Source organism: Pterocles gutturalis, unplaced genomic scaffold, assembly GCF_000699245.1.
Source record: "Pterocles gutturalis isolate BGI_N339 unplaced genomic scaffold, ASM69924v1 scaffold8609, whole genome shotgun sequence".
Lineage (NCBI taxonomy): Eukaryota > Metazoa > Chordata > Aves > Pterocliformes > Pteroclidae > Pterocles > Pterocles gutturalis.
Genome location: NW_010130579.1, coordinates 8,789 through 29,453, shown reverse-complemented (window position 1 = coordinate 29,453; position 20,665 = coordinate 8,789). Strand labels below are relative to the sequence as shown.

The 20,665-nt window shown below is 36.0% G+C and overlaps 1 protein-coding gene across 1 annotated transcript; it reads right to left on the bottom strand.

The window, feature by feature from the left end:
- Positions 1–56: 56 nt before the first annotated feature.
- LOC104466738 (dual specificity tyrosine-phosphorylation-regulated kinase 1A) lies at positions 57–17,233 on the bottom strand (the record flags this gene model as incomplete). The annotated part of the gene is made up of 7 exons (XM_010080263.1): positions 17,030–17,233; positions 7,877–7,969; positions 6,835–7,023; positions 5,949–6,096; positions 2,311–2,597; positions 571–717; positions 57–197 (listed from the first exon to the last, which is right to left on the bottom strand). Coding segments are annotated over exons 1-7 (1,134 nt in total), but the record flags the coding sequence as incomplete, so codon positions are not given.
- Between the last annotated feature and the right edge of the window lie 3,432 nt (positions 17,234–20,665).

Genomic DNA, 20,665 nt, shown 5'->3' with positions numbered 1-20,665 from the left:
AATTTTTTTTTTTTAAAAGAGACAGTCCATATTCTCATCCCCATTATGCATCCTACCCTTTTTCCATCTTTGGTCTTCTTCAAGTTCCAGGTGCCATCGGGCAACTTCTCAAAGAACTTTCTTGCTTTTGGTGCTTGGTCAAGGATGTGGGTAGGTGGTATCCCCAAAACTTCCACTATTTTATTCATTTGATCCACCTGTTCCAAACAAAGAATATTTGTGAAGAACATGTGACAGCCAGCTGAGCAGTGTGACAGAGTGATATTCTACAGTCACAAGGGAAGCAAACTTTAACTACCCAGACAAGTTCTAAATTAATTGTGAGTTTAAGAAAAATCCAATATGTACAAAACAAATTAGTGAATAAGGAGTAAGAGAGCAGACCCAGAAACAGAAAATTATTAACAGGCAATTCAGAGTTCTGACAAAAGACACTGCTGTCATTGACATTTATTCATTTTAGAATTACTACACTTTCCTAATTTATGCATTACAATTAAACAGATTAAAGTCATTATGAGAATGAACAAAAAAAAATCAAATTACTTGTACTGTAATATAGCTGCATACCTCATTTGCCCCACTAAAAAGAGGCTCTCCAGTGTGCATCTCAACTAAAATGCACCCAAGGGACCACATATCAATTGCAAGATCATAAGGCATTCCCAGTAGCACCTCTGGTGATCGATAAAAACGACTCTGGATATATTGGTATATCTGAAATAAAAGCATCTAAAGGTAATACACAGCATCCAAAGAACATTATTATGATTCTGTATTACAGAACAGAACTACCATGAAATACATTTTTGGTGTTTCCAAGGTATCACTGATATGAAAAAGCATCTATACATTACATTAATAAAAGTATGTAAATGTTGATTCTTAAGAAAATACTAGTATTTTCTTAAAAAGTGCAGATTCACACGTTGACAGTATTTTACACTTTCGGGTTGATGAGTGTAATCTCATGCAATTACAGGTAATCATACAACAAAATTTTAGTTTACAGAAAAACTATTCCACAAGCCACATAGGACTCATGTAACTCTTCAGATAAAACCAATAGTAAAAGATCAAAAGCCACAATTATGTTGTGACGAAATGAGACTAAATTATCAGGTGATTCCAGGAACAAGATAACAACACATGGGGAAAAAGCAACCTCCTTATACCCCCAACTATACTGCTCATTCCACAGAGCAGATAATTCTATCTTGATTATGAACCTGGACACTGGTTTAAATGTAGGCATATTAAAAAAAAAAAGAAAAAGAAAGAAACAAACAAACAAACTTTAAAAAATCCAACTCCAAAACCCTTAACAAAAAATAACCCTACAAAAAATACCCAAAACAGAACCATACTTTATATTCTAAGTAATATGCAATTTTATTCAGCACCTTCCACAAAGGCACTGGTATTTCCTGGACACTTTTTAAGTTAATGAGGAATTACACTAGGTTTTTATATTTGTGCTTCTTAACACCTCAAAATTATCCTATGATTGACCTAAACAACCCAGATCTCACCTCACCTCCTTCACCCCAGGCTGAGAAGTTTCTAGTTTATAGCAAAAAGTCTTTTTATTAATCCAAATATATGTCTCACCACTGTTTTGAACAGAGCATTCAATATTCTAACCTGTTCTTCCCAAACTTATTATGGCAAAAAGTGGCAGTGTACTGCTGGCCAGTCCCAACTCCTCAAAAGAGAACTGGTAACTTGTGTTAAAGTTAGTCCATGAAATTTCTTAATTTTTTTCATATAATGATCCCATCTCCAGTATTGTTAGTCCTTTTACAAAACCTCACCTCTTTTGCAAATGTTGCGTATTTCTGGGAGGGGTTTTGGTTGGTTTGTTTGTTTTTTTAACACTCAGCTTTCCCAAAGCTAAAAGATATGAAACCTGACAAAGGTACATAACTGACCTGGGAAGGCTCAAAATCGTTTTTTCAAAGCAACTGAAGCCTAACTTCTATCTGTAGAAGTCTTCCTTACCTCTCTAGCTAAACAGGACACAATTACAAATTTTTGGACAACTATTTAATAGTACAGATCTATCCTAATCTGAAGAACTGTCAATAGAAAGCAATCTGGCCCTTTGTCCTAGAAATGCTTTGCACATATGCATCTTTACTGATAGTAATACTGTTGATCTCTAACACCTTATGTGAAAACTAGTTACTATTTAATTTAAGTCACCATTAATAAAGTTTAAATTAGCTATCGAGGTATTATGACTTAAAAATATTGAGTTTTTCATATGTATCCAACAGTAGCATAAATAGAATTTTCACTAATACTCACCCTCTGCCCAAGTTGACACGAACTGCCAAAATCAACAATCTTGATAGCACTTCGTTTGGGATTACAGAGCAGGATATTCTCAGGTTTTAGGTCACAGTGAATGATACTAAGTTCAGGAGTCGCCAGAAAAAGCAGTGCAGTGCACATTTGCTGTGCAAATTTTCGTGTCAGATTCAATGAGACACCTCTGAAGTTGGTGTTCCGCAACAGATCATACAAATTGTAGGACAGCATTTCAAAGACTAAGCAGAGATGGTTTCGGAACATGAAGTGACGCTTCAAATGCACTTTAAAAAGGGGAAGAAAATAATTAATGCATATCCTGTGTAGTAATTATTAAATACTAATTTAATTACAACACAGTGCTTAAATATTTTAATCAATATGAAGTAAGCTCACCTGTGAGATAACACAGTGTTACTTTTTTTTCCTACATCTATGGTTATTTACAGAATATTGCTGCCATGCCTAGGGTACAGGAGGACATTGTGCACATCCGAAGTGCCCTCAGGTATACCTCAGTAAAGCTACATTAAGCAAAACATCATTTAAAAGATAGAAGATATTTTTTCAAAATAAGCTATCACTCCCCTATTAGCAAAGGCAAACACATTTGCGGGTAAATAAAAATATCAGCAAGAAAGACAAGAAGCGTGAACTGTGTGTTATGCAAGCTTTGTCACAATACTCTTGATCTTCTTCAGGGGAGAGTTCATTTCTCCACGCTCCTAAAGCTAAAACTGTATTCAAATCCACGCAGATTGGAAAGAAGTGCACATACAGCAGCATTCTCAACAGTAAAGCAGATACCACACTTTAGACTAAATTCTTTGTTAGATATTTCCCATACATTTAGAGAGAAAAAATATTTGAATGACAGACTCATTTAAAATATACTAAGACATTACTGCAATTTATAAAACATGACTTCAATTGTTTACATCAATTAATAAAACTGATCAATATCCCAAAGGGATTATATTCATTTCATCAGTCATAACCTTCATTTATTAAACCAACCAACCCAGGCCAAATCAAACCAATTTTTTTTTATGAAATAGGTAAAAATTTCATCACATTAATCTGTTCAGAGGCAAGCAGGGTTTACCAGTCTACCAATCATTCAGGTTGGTTGCCATAACTAAAAGAAAATTGAAATAGGAAAAATACTTCAGCCCTCAGATAAAAAGCAACATACTCCCCTTTTTGTCATAGTAAAATCTTGAACCAATATTACCACAACGAGAATACAGACTTTCAGTTAGGCTCATTACTTGGTGTCCAATGGACCTTTTTTCCTCCATTATCATAAGCCAGTTGTTCATGTGTTCCCTACAACTGTAACAATACCATTTGCTTCCACCCTGATGCCAGTTCCTGTAATACATCATTGTCTACACCTTTCATATTTTCTCATCTTTGCCATGTTTCCACTATCCTCCCACCATGAAAGCACCAGCACCTATTCATGTCCTTGTGCTCTTCTTATCCTTGGCTCCAATTCCTGGAGTTGGACCTGCCAACTTGGCAAGAAACACCACTTACTCCAACTGATCTATAACTACCAGCATGCTACTGGCCAGCTGGTACCACTTGTAACTGCCACACAGCTCAAATAGTTTGCATAGGAGCTGAACTTGTCACATCTTTCCTTCAGTGAAGACATGACATTTGAACATTTCTCCTCCACTCTGCCACCAATTTCCATAAAACTTCAAGACCTTAATGCATTCTTACACTTGTGTTAGATCTGAAGGAGACCAGTCAGAAGATTTGACAGAAGCGTAAGCAGTTAAACTTTATGTCCTTAAAAATGAGGCTACGGTGTATTTAACCATATTCCTCCTGAAGGCCATGTTTTACATCCCATACTTGCAATGCTGTCAGCCTTATTCAGCTATTCTCAACATCATGCATCTGAAAGCCGATGAGAGGGTGAATGGTCCACATGCCCTACAGACAACTGATTTTTTACATTAATATCCTGAAAGCTTCAATCAAGCCTTGTTGAAAAAGTTCATACGCAACTGTTCCTATACTTACAAATACTTTCCAGCGAAGTACCTAGAGATCTCAGTTTTCCAAGGCCAGTTTTTCCATAGCATGCAATACAAGGTACTAATTCAAAACATTCTCTATTTGAGTTTTTCTTTGTTTACTGATGCTTTCCTGTTCACTAAATATTGTGTTAAATGAAAGGGGAACTTTTCAAATATACCCTAATAGATTTAGAAATCAGCCTGAAACAAGCCTAAAATCACCTGCCTAAGCAAAGGCAGTATTTATTATTTCTCCACTGTTCAAAATTATCAGAACTTCTTTTTCTTTTTTCCGTTTCAACACTGGTCTCTATATATAGCTATCCTGCCATAACTCACAGAGAGAAGACGACATAATGTTTTGGTCCACTTCATTTTACCTGATGTTACAAACAGAATCTTTAAAAATTTTAAATACGAAGAGCTTATTTGATGATGCCTATAGTGTTTTTATTTGCTGTGTATTAATGTTGAAACTGTTCATGTCTTTAGTGTTCCTGAAATATCTTCTTGGCATAATATGCTGTCAAGTTCAGTTTTTGTTTTATGTAAACACGTTATTAATAAATTTGAATTAAAAATACCTTAAAAACTTTTAAACTGATTACATAACATGTATTCTAAAGCTAATATTCTATAAAACAAGTTAAAATATAACTGAATACTGCTCAGCTAACTTAACAATGTATATTAACATTATTTTAAGGTTTCTCTCTAAACTATAGAAAGAAAAATTAGTAATCCAATATAAACATGCAAATCAGAGTATAGCTGTTGGTATTTCAGCATCTACAAACTAAAAGATGCTTAAAATCAGTTTCATTTTCTTTAATCACTCTTTTTCATACTCCTCCATCTCTCTTTACAACACGCTGTTGCTCTCCTTCCATCACCTTTTCTCCCAATTCTCCAATCCAGAGGATAGACAGGATTTAATACACTTTTTACATGAGCTGACTTAATTTCATCATTATTATAAAGTTCAAGTAGCATTATAAGTCAAAGGAACAGCATTCCAATCCACAGGAACTGTCAAAATTATAAGCTTTAAAATATTTTCTGAGCTATAAATAGGTAAGTCTTAATGTTTACACAAGTCTTATATCATTTTTGTTATGCAAAATTTTGAGCTTTTAAAACACAATCAAAAAATAATGATTTAGATAGCCATAAAACTAGTGTATGATGCTGTTTTACATTAAATATGCATGCTCATATCCATGACAGTTCTGAGATAATTTGAGATATATTCAAAGTAGTGAAAGATACGCAAACTACCACAGATCACAGCTTCTGTGGAAAAGCCAGTCCATGGCAACTTCGTCAGGTGTCCATCCCATTAACAAGAAAAACAAAATTCTACAAAAGATCTCAACACTTTAAAATAACAACTCTGTTATCCAAAATAATTTTGTAAATTCTCCTTATGGATCTGTTCCTGTTGCAAAGCAAACTGGAAAATTTGCACTAAATAATATTAGTAATTTTAAAAGTTGTATTATTCACTTCTTTAGCACCAGAAGCATTCTACACTACATAGCAAGACCTCAAATATTCAGAATTTGATTAAATAAAAATTTAGAATAACTATTCAAATACCTATATAGTACTTCATCTCAGTGTCATGTTTGTTCATAAGCTCAAGCAGTCGCACTTCAATCTGGGCTTGGTTTAAGAAAGCCTTCTTGTTTTTTATTATTTTGATAGCCACCCACTCCTGTTCCACTCGATCATAAGCCTTTACAACCTGAAAGACGAAAGTCAAATACATCAGTAAAATCTCTCAAGTTTTTGAAATACAGCAAAACACACTCTCTAAACTTTCTTCACTTTCTTAATTCAGAGAAAATATTTTTAGAACTTTTTTCTTTCCAGTTAAATTTGTTTTCTTATTTCTTCTCTTACTTGATACTACAATCAAGCCACAATTGATCATGTGACATTTATTGCAGTGATGTTGCAAAACAGAACAGAGGCTTCACTAAGGCAAGCATTATATCCAAATGCAATTATAAAATCATCAAAAGCAATACTGTAAAAGAACTGGCAGAATCAGAAAAAAATTAACAAAAACAACAAAAGAAAAGGTCCATCCTCCTTCCAGCCTTTTTCTCAAGCCTTGGCTACAGCTACAAACAGTTAAAACAAATGTTACCAAGTAACATTCGTAATAGGCAATCCCTAGCACTAGACAATCTTTCAGTTTGAAAACCCAAACCAAACAGCTGATAATGTGAACTGACAGCAAAGGCTGCGGACTTGCTCATTGCAAAATGGTTTACCAGATCTACTTGCTGAAGTATATTCAAATGTTATCAGTAGTAACAAGAAACAGCACAAAACACAAGCGAATTGAGCAGGCACTCAGTACAATCGGATTAAGAAAAAAATAGTTTAACTTCAAAATGAAACAAGAATACCACTTCAAATAAAATGCATATGAAGATTCACATGAATTATATGTTGGTCAGCTGATACACATTACCTGTCCAAAGGATCCTTTGCCTATTAAAGAGTCAATTTCATAACGATCCATCCACTTCTCCCCATTTTTTACAATGTAGTCATAGTTATCATCATCATAGCCGTCATTGTAAACTTTTCTCTCCTTTTTGTGACTGGAATCATCTCCTTGGCCCTGCTGATGCCGCCGTTTTTTTTTTGCATAGTAAACCTAAATGTGAAAAGTACATTGCTTAAGAGCACTTTCTAAACATCAGTTCAATAAAATCAGATTTTATAATCATCATACCTACTCCTGTGATTTTACAATGCAACTTCTACTACTGGAAAAACAAACAATCCTCTCCTGCTATCATTATACCAAAGCAAAGTTTTGATGAATAATATAAAAATCCAGAAAGTGGATCTAAACAAATGCACTAGTAACTCAGATCTCTAGAGCTGCAAAAAAACAAAATAAAACAAAAAGATACATAACAGGACACCATACAGCCAACAGAACTAAAAATGTTAAGTAGCCTGGAAACAAGAGTTATCAGTTGCGCTCTCCACAAGACTGGGAAAGAAAAATTCCAAGTCAGTCAGTAATCACTGCGGAAATTTCTTCATATTCGCAACAATTACCAAAGAGTTAGAAACTAAGTGATGCTTTCCTATATTAACCACATTATTTTTACATTTTACATTTGCCAATAATATTTAATGAAATAATTTAGGGAAAATACTACCATTTTCCTTTAAAGTCCTTATGACACATTAATAAAGGTTTATAGCATGAGCTAAAAGAGTGTTTTTGTCACTCATATTTCCTTATCATGCAACAGAAAAGCTCAACATTTGTTTACAAAACAACAGAAAATAATTTCCAGGATAAAAAATTTCCTATGTGCTGGACAGAAAGCAGGACCATGACATGAATTATCTCAAATGAGGTGTGAATAACAGAGAGAAAGCTTGATTTTCTTATCTCTTCACAAGATTACTCATAGAAAATATACTTAATAATGTATTGTAAACAAAAACTACACATCAATACACATTACAAAGACAGCTGGAACCATTACCTCATTAATATGCTTGTATGTTTTGATCAAATCTACGGAGAGTTTCCTCAGTGGAGCAGTGGCTGGATCACGGAAAGTTTGGGGCATCCGCCTCTGCAATATGACCATATAATAAATTAAAAAAAAAGCTCGGACTTTAACAAAATAATTACTACACCAAACTGTGATACTCCTCACAGAAATGAGCTATTTCATTGCAAATTTTTCTTCTTTAAGCTGACCTTAAAAAAAAAATACCAAACCAAAACACAAATAGAGGAATCAAAAGAAATTAACAGTTAATTTTTAAATATATTTAATTAATCAAAAACATACAGAAATAAATCTCCTCCCATTATGCCTAGCAGGCTTATTCCCAATAAAGTCTTTCCCCCAGTCAAAAACACAGCTCCTTTGACAACAGAGATTCTTCCTGACATTACTCCTCTACCTCATGACTGTATGTGACCTGTAACTATATTTAATGTATAGCCGCCTTAAAACCACAAATGGAAGTTAACAGTAATAACTACTGGACAACTGTGGCAGTTTGCCACATTTAAACTGTATTAAATTCCAAATAAAAAAACCTCAGGTCTACCATGCTTTGCAATATCCAGGCCTAAATCTAAATATAAAACCTAAGGAAAATCTAAAGAAACCTAAAGTGTGCACATGAACACCGTACCTACTTTTAAAGTTTAAAAAAAAACATCCCTGAAAAGGTAGTTATGCTCCTCGTATGTGTTTCCTAAAATTGACTACGTTTAGAACAAAATAATCTTCAACAGCAGGCCATTTTTTAAATTGTTTTCCTGAAGAAACAAGACTTATGTGTGATAAAATTACTTCTGTGCCTCTTTTTTCTTTGCATGCATGTGCCATGTAAATTCTGGACCTACCAATTAAGTTCTATTCCTCCTCAAGATTTTGAAATCTCAGAAGATAAAGTTCCTGAAAAGATGAAGTTCCAAGTGGCAAGCCGGAGTAGTACCACCAGCAAAGAGAAGGCAGAAAAAACTAAATCAGAAACCACTTCATTTGGCTAAAGCTGACTACCTGCTCAGCAAACACTTAACAGCACAACTGTACCACTAGACAAGCTCTGGCAACTTCTCTGTCTCACCCAGTGACAGTGTCAGATGCAGAGCTTGGAGAGTGATGAGCTAGCTTAGTGTGACTGGTCCCCTAGCCTGCCTCTCTCTATTCCCTCTCTTCTCAATGACAGAAAACCACACAGCAAATTTAAGCAATTCCTTTGCAGAAAAGCTTGTTTCATGTATGTTAAAGGTTCTACCACTTCCTTACTCATTATTAAGAGGATTAGGTGACTGAGCACCACCATACTCAGCCTTACAATTCTCATTTCATGCCATCAAATACAGCCATGCTCATAACTCTCTTCACTTTCAAGTGCTTCATATCTCATCTACTGCCTCCTATTACAGCTAAACTGATATGCAGCCTCCTGCAGAGCTGAGGAAAGAGCATAAGCCACCAACAAAAATAATGAAACTGATTTCTATATCAGTATTGCTGAACCAATAAATGAACCAGCAAAGCGTAACTGCTCCTCTATCTTTCATGGTATTATCACTTAATACTTATAGTTGTGGCCGTGCAAATAGCTCATTTTTTGCCCAATGACCAAATAAAATAAACACATTGAAGTAGCCCAAAAAAGTTCTCACAAACTGAAGAGATAAAGAGAGTTTATGCTTCTGAAATTGGAACTGAAGTCAGGTACCCAAGAAACCATACTAGAAAGCTAAGCTCACACACCCCTCCGGTGGATGCAGAGACTGCACGGGGGGAGGAAAGAGAGTGTGAGCAAGGGTGAGAGAGTACGAAAGAGCATGAACAAGCAAGAGAGCTAAAAAGAGGGGGGAAAAGCTAAGAAACCACCAGTAAGCTTACTGCATCTGCATGAGGCTGGGACTCCCAACAGGGACAAAACTCGGTGGAGTTGAAGCTTAATGAGAAATGGCAATTCAAAGCTTTGATGCACACCACTCCAAATATGCCCATATAACGTTTTTACACCCCTGCAAGACTGCTGATTTGTGGTCTTCTTGATTAGGTAATGTTTCTCAGAGATAATGTGATATAGGTTGAACTTCCCTCAGGGAATTTTAACCCCAGTCATGCCCTAGGTATTTGTTCCAGTCAATTCACTTTTGGGTATGCCTGCTACCATCCATTTCCCTTAAGAAGTTTCAAATTAATTCCTTAATTCTTTTTTACTACAAGCACAAACATTTTGTAAACATCAGGAAAGTCTGTTTTAAAGTTTCCTAAACAAACTATTTGACATTTACAAAACATTTTTGTTTCTTCCTTTCATCCGTCAAACAACTGTGGAACATAAAACAACTCACACCTAAACATGATCTCTTTTGGTTCTCTCCTATGGCACTGTTAAGCAACTAAACAGCATCCAGTCCTAATCCCACCTGTCACTTTTACAGGCTTTTCAAACGCAAGCATTGCCTTTACATTTCTTAATCTGACTTAAAGAGATTATTGGAACATGAGAACCCCAGTAGATTTTGCCGGTAAAAGAAACTATGCTGCAGTGCATCAACACTGGCAGGGACCAGTCTCTGTCTGAGGCTGACATGAGCAGCACAACATCTCCAATACCACAGGTTATGAGCTTTGAGGAAAGAGACTCAGTGTGGAAGAACTCCGTAGTTCAGATCAACTATTCACACACAACGTTGCTCTAATTTGGAAAGAGAATTTGTAGGACCAGTATTCATGTTTATTTTCTAATTTATAAGTCAAATTCACTTGCTTACTAAAAAAAAAAAAAATCTTCCAATTTCAACTCTGAAATAAACAGCCTAGTGAAAAAATATCTAATTTGTTGCCATTTCCTAATAATAAATAATTAAAATTCTGCAGGCTACCCCTATGCTGCTTGCAGCCAGTACCTTATTTGAAAATTGTGCCTTTAATTGTGCATTTAGACAGTCACACATTTCTGAGGACACATTTTAACCTATATGAACTTTTTAACAGGTACTATTTTTCTATCCTGAGTTCATAAAGTTTTGGGTGGGAGAGAAGAAAGAATTGACTTTTTCTTCCTCCCCGTTATACTGCAAAATTCGAAAAATAAGAGAATGTTACAAAAATCCTTTTGGACACTCTTGTTCCCTTCTTCCTGATGATGGAAGATGATGGAACAAAGTGGTCATTATCCATTTTATACAATAACACTCTCAAATTCTTTATCACTGGGGTAATACCAATTTCCCTCTTAGCTTCAGAGAATGCTCAACCACAAAAAAAAAAAAGGAAAGAAAAATAAAAATCCTATTGCACAAGCTTCAGTCTCTATCTGGTGGCCAGACCGCAACACTGCAACCTCAGATCTTCCCAAACATAGAAGACAAATCAAAAGATATGCTTGTATTTCAAGACTGAGAGGTAAGAAACTACTTTCACTACTATTATATATGTCAGTAAACACCGATCGCATTCTGACTGGTCCACACTTATGCCTCAATGGAAACAGTACAGCTACCTCGGATGGTACATTGCAAGTAAGGAATTGAAATTTGATTTTCTTACCTATTAACCAAACACACATGACACAGTACTGAGAAGCAACCTGTAACTAGTCTAAACAAAGAAGAATCAAATAAACACAAAAAAAAGCCAAACAAGAGCCCCAGTCACATGTACTCAACACATTTGAGACAAACCATGTTTTAAGGAAACTATGAGTTTTAACTCAGGTATGTTGTTTTAACTAGCATAGTCTTTGAGGTTCAATGAATGAAAGAACAGATAACATATTTATCTCTCTTTGGATATATGCTTTGTTATCTAAAACACAGATGGCACTGTTCTTTACTAAATGCATTTAAAAGTAGGGACCAGGGGAAGTACAAGAAAAAGAATGACAAACCCCGTGCTGAAATTCTTGTTGCTGGGAGCATAAACATTTCCTTCTAAAAAATGTCTGAGATAGATGGAAAGTGAGAGAAATACTTCTACTGAAATGAAGTGCGTGCTCACTCACATTCATGACAGTCTGGTGAAGTCTGACCATCATTAATAATAATGTTGCTGATTAGGTAGCTGAAGCAACTGAACTAAGGATTTGCTACTGCCTAGTAGAACACATTTAACTTTGCAATGATCTAGTTGCAATCAATAAAATCTCTGGCCAACATCTGGTCAGTAAAACCTAGAATTTTACATGTGATGTCATCTTAGATACATATAAAGAGAAAGATGTTTAGCAGTCAGCCTGACCTTTGAATTCCAGGTGCTTTGTGATAACTAAACTCTTGAAAGTTGTTACCAAAATCTTCCCATGAATCTCACCTCAACTTCCTTATCAGGTAAATCAATTTTCTAATCTTTTGTACTTAACTGAAAAAAGTTTCAGGCAATCTGAGTATTCATGATGAAGGTACACATTAGCACAGCACAAAAGAAATGCTTGATTGAAGTTGTGAAAACTTTTAAGCTCTTATCTTATATTCACGTCAGGCTACGTTGAACTCTCAAGATGCAACCAGTTGAAACAGGACAAAGAAATATTACTGTTCCTTACTGCTAAAGTAGAAAGGTCCCACAGATCTCATATTTTCACTCTAGGCCACATGCTCTTACTGCTTTCCTGAAGCTGGCTCTGGCATTTGTCAAGAAAGGTAAGACCACACAACCAAGAGCAGGACCCAATCCTGCCAGCAAGCCCGGCACTTGGTGAATCACAGATTTAAAATAAACCCATACGATCCAGCGGTTTTCGGGGAAAAAAATCCTTAAGCCTGACTAGTGGAGGGGGAAAAAAAAAAAAAAAAAAAAAAAAAAAAAGGCAGAGCTGGAAGTTTTTAACTGTAATTTAAAACCTCATAAATAAGTGAAAAACAAAGCAATCTGGTTGGCTTTGAAGTATCTTCCTGTTCTCTGTTCCTTGCCAATTATGAGATGAGTAAGTTTTGGTCAGCATAGCTGTACAGCAATAGGTGCAAGAGAAGATTACATAAATAATATTTTAAGGGTAATGTATAATATAAATACAGATAATTTATATAACTTTAATATAAATTGTCATTACTGTTTCCTAACCTCTAATCTGCAACTGTGAATGAATCATAAAACACCAGAATATGGTCTGCAAGCCGTTACAAATCAAAAAACAAGCAGGACAGAGTGGGAATTAAAACAATAAATTAACATTCAAGGCCTAGTTTCCCCATTATTTGGTTATGAATGAAAATCATTACGGGAACTTGAACAAGACAATGCCCCTCCAAAAAAGGAGTCAGTCCTCAGTGAAAAGAAAGACAGAAAAATAACCTGAAAAAACATTATAAGGCAGATCATCCTTGCCATTTATCAAAATTACATAATTTACAGAAAATGTTGCTGTTCTACATGCTAAAACTTAACAGCTACTCTTAGCAACAGACAAGCCGTAGCCTTACACATCTTGCTGCAGTCTAAAGAAATTTACTACTTGATATCTATTATTTCTATAAAACTTCAGCATCCCAAAAGCTGACACCTCATCCTGGGTGTTAAATTCAAGTAAATCAATTCTGTCTGGGTTTGGACAAAATACTCTGTTTAAAAAGTTCAGCAAGTGTAGCAATCAAGAAAACAACCTTTGTAACATTTGTATTCTCAATTCCTTCAATGAGAGATTCATTCAAAGATATGACAAACTGCTCTGCAAATTATTTAACAGAAGTGAGTTTATTCAAACGATGACATATTTGGAGAGGAGAGGGCTGACTTCTCTAGCAAAAGGCGATGTGCCTTGCAGCAAGGCAGGCAGTGCAGTGCGGCACTCCGGCCAGCAGATGGTGGCTGGAGCTCGGGAAAGAATTTTGCCTGGCGGTCCCGGCACAACCACCACAGACCCTGGGAGACTCCTGCTTCATCGACCTACCTGGCTACTGCATCAACAAGGTAATGGAGCACGTTAAGGAGCAAAGGAGCTGACAACTCCCTGTTAATCAACCGTTGGACGCCTGTACCCAAATGGGTTACTTTTAGGCTCTGGAAACTGGTAGCTGACCAAACCAAAGCTGACCCAGCCATCTAGGCTGCTGACAACAAATGTTGCATTAGGAAATAATGGGAAACGGAAGCTCGGAGACCTAACTTCGTGGCTGTTTGACTGGATGCAAGACACTGCATTAAAATGATCTACCCTTTAGGAATTACACCTTCTGGATCTGCCAAAAGTCACCTTTTTCCTCCTCCTATTTTTTACGGCTATTTTAGATCAATTTATCACACCTTCTACAACAGACATTCAGACTATTCCTTTTGCTGCCCAAGTTAAAAACACGATCTTCTTACAGAATCATAGAATGGTTTGGGTTGGAAGGGACCTTAAAGATCATCGAGTTCCAACCCCCCTGCCATGGGCAGGGACACCTCCCACTAGACCAGGTTGCTCAAAGCCTCATCCAGCCTGGCCTTGAACATCTCCAGGGATGGGGCATCCACAACGTCTCAAGGAAACCTCTTCCAGGGTCTCATCACCATCACAGTAAAGACTTTCTTCCTAATATCTTACCTAAATCTACCCTCTTAACGGTATGTACTTGAAAACATAGAAGTATGTCACCTCATGCGACTGAACAGAGTTTGCCATTACTAAAAGTTTAGTCTGGCATTAGAAGCTTCAGTAACAGACAAGCACATAACAACAGAAAGAACTAGTGGTGAGATTCCAATAGAGGAATAAAACAACCACACAAGAAGGACAGTTCAGAAAATGACCTCTCCAAGAGTTGTTCAGAATTGACATATACAGGACAGAACTGTTTTTATCAAGGACAGAGAGAAACAAGTTGCAGCATATTCAAGGCAACTCCCTGAATAAAAAGGATTCCTGTAGAAATGTCGTAAAGAAAGAAACTGTACGATGTATGTATCATTTAGACATGAAAACGTAGTCCACAGCAATGGAGAAACATAAGACAGCACACAGCCTTCAACAAGGTTTTTCTATGAAGAAAAAAGAGTAAGACTTCTGTTCTAATCAAGATGAACTAAAGCTGTCAAAAGGGCTATTGAAAGATTGAACAAGAATTTTTTTTTTGCTCAGAGACAAGGTCTAGAGTAGATGATCTGACTCACCAGCATAAAGATAGTAGATGGATTGATTTTGCAGATAAGATTAACCAGAAGTACAGTGCAAAGGAGAAAAGCCATTGAGACTCTCCAACAGGAGCTCATATAGAACCTTCATACCAGCCTAGAATCTGGTGAGGAGAACTTTTCATGGCACTTTTTGACAGGAGAAGCACAAGCACTCAAAGGAGGAAAAAGTCACGAAAGGCAAGTAGTCAGGAGACTTCAAAAAGTTGCCCACCGACAAAAGTCAAGGGGTGCTGAAAGCAGCTCACAAAGGAAAAAGGAGTAACAATTCTGAGCTGCTTAGGCAGAGGACTACAAAGACTTAAACAACATACTTATAATAAAATAGGAAGACACAAGCTACAATGCAGAACAAACAAGATGGAACTGGAAAAACAAAAACATTGATTCTATAAAACAGTGTTAGTGCTGCAAAGACAGCCTGATTGCCATTACCAAGGTGGCCAGTGGATCATCTCTTACATGGATAATTTCCCAGAGCCAGCCTCAGCTTTCTACCTACATCTACATCCTCATCTCAGTGGGCTGCATTCTTTGGTCAACAATTCTTAGCTGTTCTCTGAAAACTATCATCTACCATTTTAAAGCCATTGTGACCACAAACAGCAACAGATGGTGATACATCCTAAAGCTCCTTGAGTTTGCTTTTCGGTTTGAAAAAGTGAACAACTAAGCACTAAGATACACTAAAGCTCACAAACGTGACGCCACATAGTAACACTTAGATAAGTACCTTGAAGGGTTTAAGGAACACAGCAACTTTTCTTAATTGGCACACTGAGGCACTAACCTCACTGTGGAGGTTTCAGGGGACCTTTAACCTAAGAAAAGTCACATAAAATACCTTTGTATATTTCTCAAGCTAAACAGTATTATATATGAGCAGATTTGCTTTTCCTAATGAGTGGCTCTTACAAAAGTAAAAACATCCTTTGCCAGCTCAATTCACTTTGCCATTCCTCACAGAGCCCTCGTCATTACAGATCTCCAAATCTTAGTATCAATTATGTTCAGTTTGACCATTCTCATCCTCTCTAATCCTTCCCTCTTTCTGCATAAGTGCCTTCCTACAGAGCAATACCAACAGAACATCTCTTGATGGTACTGTAGAATTTTGCTACTGAAGCCATCTTGAACACAAGAACAGACCTGAATCTGGCAGCAACAAAAAACTTCACTCTCAATCCTCTTTAAGTGGAGCGTGCATCATCAGCCTGCACCACATTTTGATCTGACTTACAGACTTCTAGATTTTAAGCTTCGAAACCCATCTGTGTTCACATCTACCCAACTGAGCTGTGCAAGTTTTAAGAAAGCAACAGAACTATCTGTCATACAGGGCAATACTAGCTCTTGTGACTAGCAACCTAGCACTATTAGTCAGTAAGCAACTTCAGCCACTCTATCAACTCAAAAGTGTTAAGGAAGAAATACTTATCCTGACAGCTCAAAATAATTCATAATCATCATAATCCCTGTGTTCATTTTACCTCCTTGCAATAAGTAAACTACTAGTAGTAAACCCCCAGTGATAGCATAGCCTTAGATTTTGCATTTTTTTAAAAAGCTTATCATAATAAAATGTGTCTTCTCTGCAAACCTCTCTATTCCAAATACACTAACCAGTGACTCCGCATTAAGATGTTGTCCATTAGAATAAGTAATAAAGCAATCACATTCTAACATCAAACAGCCCTAAAAAAAAAGCTATTATTAAACTCTCTCTCTGACTCTCCACTTGGACAATCTTTCTCCTCTCTCATCTCAAAAATGTTACAAGTAGAATAATCACAATAAATATGTACCAGATGTTTAAAAACAACTTCCAGAAACTTATTCATCCACCCATTTTTGAAGAGTAAGGAGTTATATAGTTAAAATTAAAAAACAAACAAACAAACAAACAAAAAACCCCCCCAAAAAACCCCACAACCAAACACAAAACCATATGCCCTGATCCTGTAATTTATGGGTGTATAATATATTTAGAGAAAGAATTATTGCATCTAAAATGACTTTTTTGTTACCTCTTACCTGGTTTGTTAATGTTAGAGGTTGCTGAATCTGGTCAGCATATGATAAGGCAGAAACCTGTTGGTCATTTATGTTCTGCTGCCGACGATCACTGTACTGCTGATGCGAATGGGACATCTGTCCAGCCATCTGAAGGCCAGCAGCATGGAATGAAAATGATGGTGCAAGCCGAACAGATGAAGGTTTGCATGCTGAAGTCTCTCCTCCTGCAAAGACAATGTGAGTTTTTAATACAGTTAATGGCTTGAAAACATTTACTGCAGTTAGCCACTGTCTCCTAGCTTACAGAGCTTATAAACACTAATAGTTTCAACATTTTAACATACACAAGAGTTTTCATACACAACGAACCCAGAAATCATCCTCATGTAAAGATTACCTAGCTGTAGTACTTCTTCCCATTTCATTGTGACAAATTATTCATTAAGGATAAACAGGAATAAATCATTAACATCCCTTTTCTAACATCTTCACCTATGTATCATATCTCAATTGGAATATGACTGGAGTTATTTTCAAAGATACGAATTTTGGGTATGGATGCCATGAAAGCCACAAAAACACACAAGTTCTGCCTTCTAAGGTTGCTCACAGCAACTTTCTGGACTGACTGTACCAAAAGAAAAGAAAAGCTAGTGCCCAGCCTCAGCAGCTCATCATCCCTGGCCTCCATGTTTATGCCTCCCTAAAAACTGCTTAGCTCACTAGCCTACATTTTTAATTTCCATGCTTCTTCCAATGCATGCTGTACTTCACCTCAGCTTCCTGACTCCTACTGCTGAGCTTTATCAAGCTATAGGTAGCAAGCACTCTTAACTTGAATGAATTCCTCTTTGGAAAGGTGAAATCACACTGCAAGAAGGAACTGCAAAGCAACTGCAAAGCAAGAGATAGACAAAACACTTGGTGTCAAGTTGCAGGAGAATGGCAAACCACATGGCCAAAGTACTAGATTCCGTAACATCCTGAAAAATGCCAAATTGCACAGGCACAGAATCTGTCTCTGAGGACAGATCATGCACCTCTCACCTTTTGTTTCAGACATCCTTCAGATGGCATTTAATTGGTTCATAGTCTACTTGTATCTTCTCTGGCCTCTAACAGTGGAGGACAGATTAAAGTACAATTTGGTTTTCTTTGTTCGCTAATGAAAGTTTAGCATGTTCCACATTCAACATCCATCCTTTTGCTTTTTGCTGACTATGCCAGAGGGGGGAAATTCTCTAAATGGATGCCATGTTGGCACAACATAAGAGAGAGAGCAGGATGGGACAAGCAGTCAGGCACACTGAAGCCAACACTGCCACTGAAGGAATATCAGGAGCTGAAATGTGAAAGTACAATTATTGGTAGAGATTAAATTTAGAAGCAAGATGTGAAATTATCAAGCACCTTAACCAGTAAGGGAAATCTCCATTTCCTTTGCAATCAAAACCTTGCAAGAAAATATAATCAGTAGAAAACAGTAGATGAACACCGCCCATCAATTTGACTTTCTTAAGAATACCTGACTGCTCAATTCACCACCTATTCTAAGTTAAGAAAAAATAAAATATTGAAAATGATACTGCATCATGGACTCAGTACCTACCAGGGCAGTAGAAGAATCGCATGGGATGAAATCAAACACCATTTTACATTAAGATCATCTTAGAAAAATATATTCAATAAAAAAGTCAAAATAATATTCAAACAGCTATAAATAAGAAAGTCTATATATAGTATAATCACGATTACTTTAAAAGGAGTGAAGTAAAATTGAGCAGTGAAATACTGACAGACCGCTGGTATTTTTCTCCAGTGTCACAATTCAGTACTACTAAAAGACTAACAGAACAAAATGCTCCCGAAAATGAACTGGTAGTCCACAAGCACCCACATATTTTCACAACATTTCCTTAAATCTTCAAACATTTTACTCAACAACAAAAAAAACCCCAAACCACTGTCATGAAATAACTATAACACATGCATGATGGTGCCTCTGGTAACATGATAAAAGTATCAAGATGACCTTACAAATGGAAATAAAATAAAGACATTCCTGACCTAAAACCATTATAAGCTAAGTCAACCTAAAAATGCACAGAAAATTACTCTTAACTCTTCTGTAAAATATTCATTAAAAATGTCTTTGTGAATTTAACACAAATACAGATCCTATTAAGCTCTGAAAAGGAAACTGTCCTCCAACACTTAAAGATACAGTGAAATTATTAGTTAAATATCTGAACGTAAACTTTTTAGCATACTTGCATCTTATTCTGTTTTCATTGCAAGTAACTTGTTATGTTCACCTAGGAAATGGGCAACAGATTGGTGCCTTCTTTTTTAAATTTGAAATCCTGTATTACGAACTTCACAAGTTCACATTTAAATACAGGGGGAAATATGTGCAAAGATTCTAATGAATCAGCTGCTCTCTCTCAAAGATACCATGGTTTCTTTATATATTAATGCACCTGTCACTTAGATCATGTAAAAACATATAATTTTTTTTCTCACTACCGTATTTTCTTAATGTCTAAGCTCCATTTTTACTAGAGAATCAGAGTTGATCTTCCATCTACACAACCTGGTAAATTTAGTGTACATTTACTTTCTAAGATATACTGGACACTCCTGAAAAAATTGGTGAACACATGTAAACCATTATTTGGTATGTCTACTTTCTGCTCTTTTAATTTCTCTGATTTTTCTGCTTAACCTGAAAAAAAAAAAATGTCACCAACATCATGGTTATTCATAAATAAACAATATTTAAATCAAGTAGTCAAAAAATACCATTAATTCTAAACTGTAGAGCCATTTACTTCAAAAGTTTTCTCTCTTGTATTTTTTTACCCCAGGTCATTTTCCCAGTAGCATACTAGATATCTAGCAATCTACATAACTTAATAACAACAAATTTTATTTAAAAAAATTCTGCACTTGCATGTGTCCCTAAAAATCCAGAAAGCTCACATACACAAAAATCTGGGTAGCATGGAGTTCTCATTTACTTGACTTCATAGTATCTTCTGACACTCACCCAAAAGATTACAACAAATTTGAGGATAACCTGAATAATGCACTACACACACTTTTTTTTTTTAAAAAGGCAAAAATAAGAAAAGTAGAAAAGGATCAGAAGTATAATTATCCCACAAAAGAAAAGTCATAATACTGATGTTTCACTCCAGCTTTAAACTTTTGATGCTTGAGCATCCTTTCTCTCCTGAGTCCACTAGCAGGACAATGAGGCTGTATCTTTCCTGATCTTCCAAACTGATGATGGTCAGTTGGACCAACTCAGTTAATTCAACAGCAGTGCCCCAAAAAAGAGAGCTTCATAATTACAAAAAGGTGACTGCACTGCACAATCACAAAGAAAGTTTCTCTAATTTTTGACAAATAACTTATTTTGACAAATATTTTATTAATTCAGTTTAAAAAATTTTTGAAGAGTCAATGTTTGTGATCAAGTATTTACCTATTTGCTTGGAGGCAAGGCAGGCACAACCTACGACATCAACATACATTAATAAAAATTGTATCAAACAAGAAATTTTTTATAAATTATTGTTCTTTGTTAGAAATGTAAATTGATTTCACAGACACTAAATCTCAGAAATAGAGACATTAATAAACACAAGA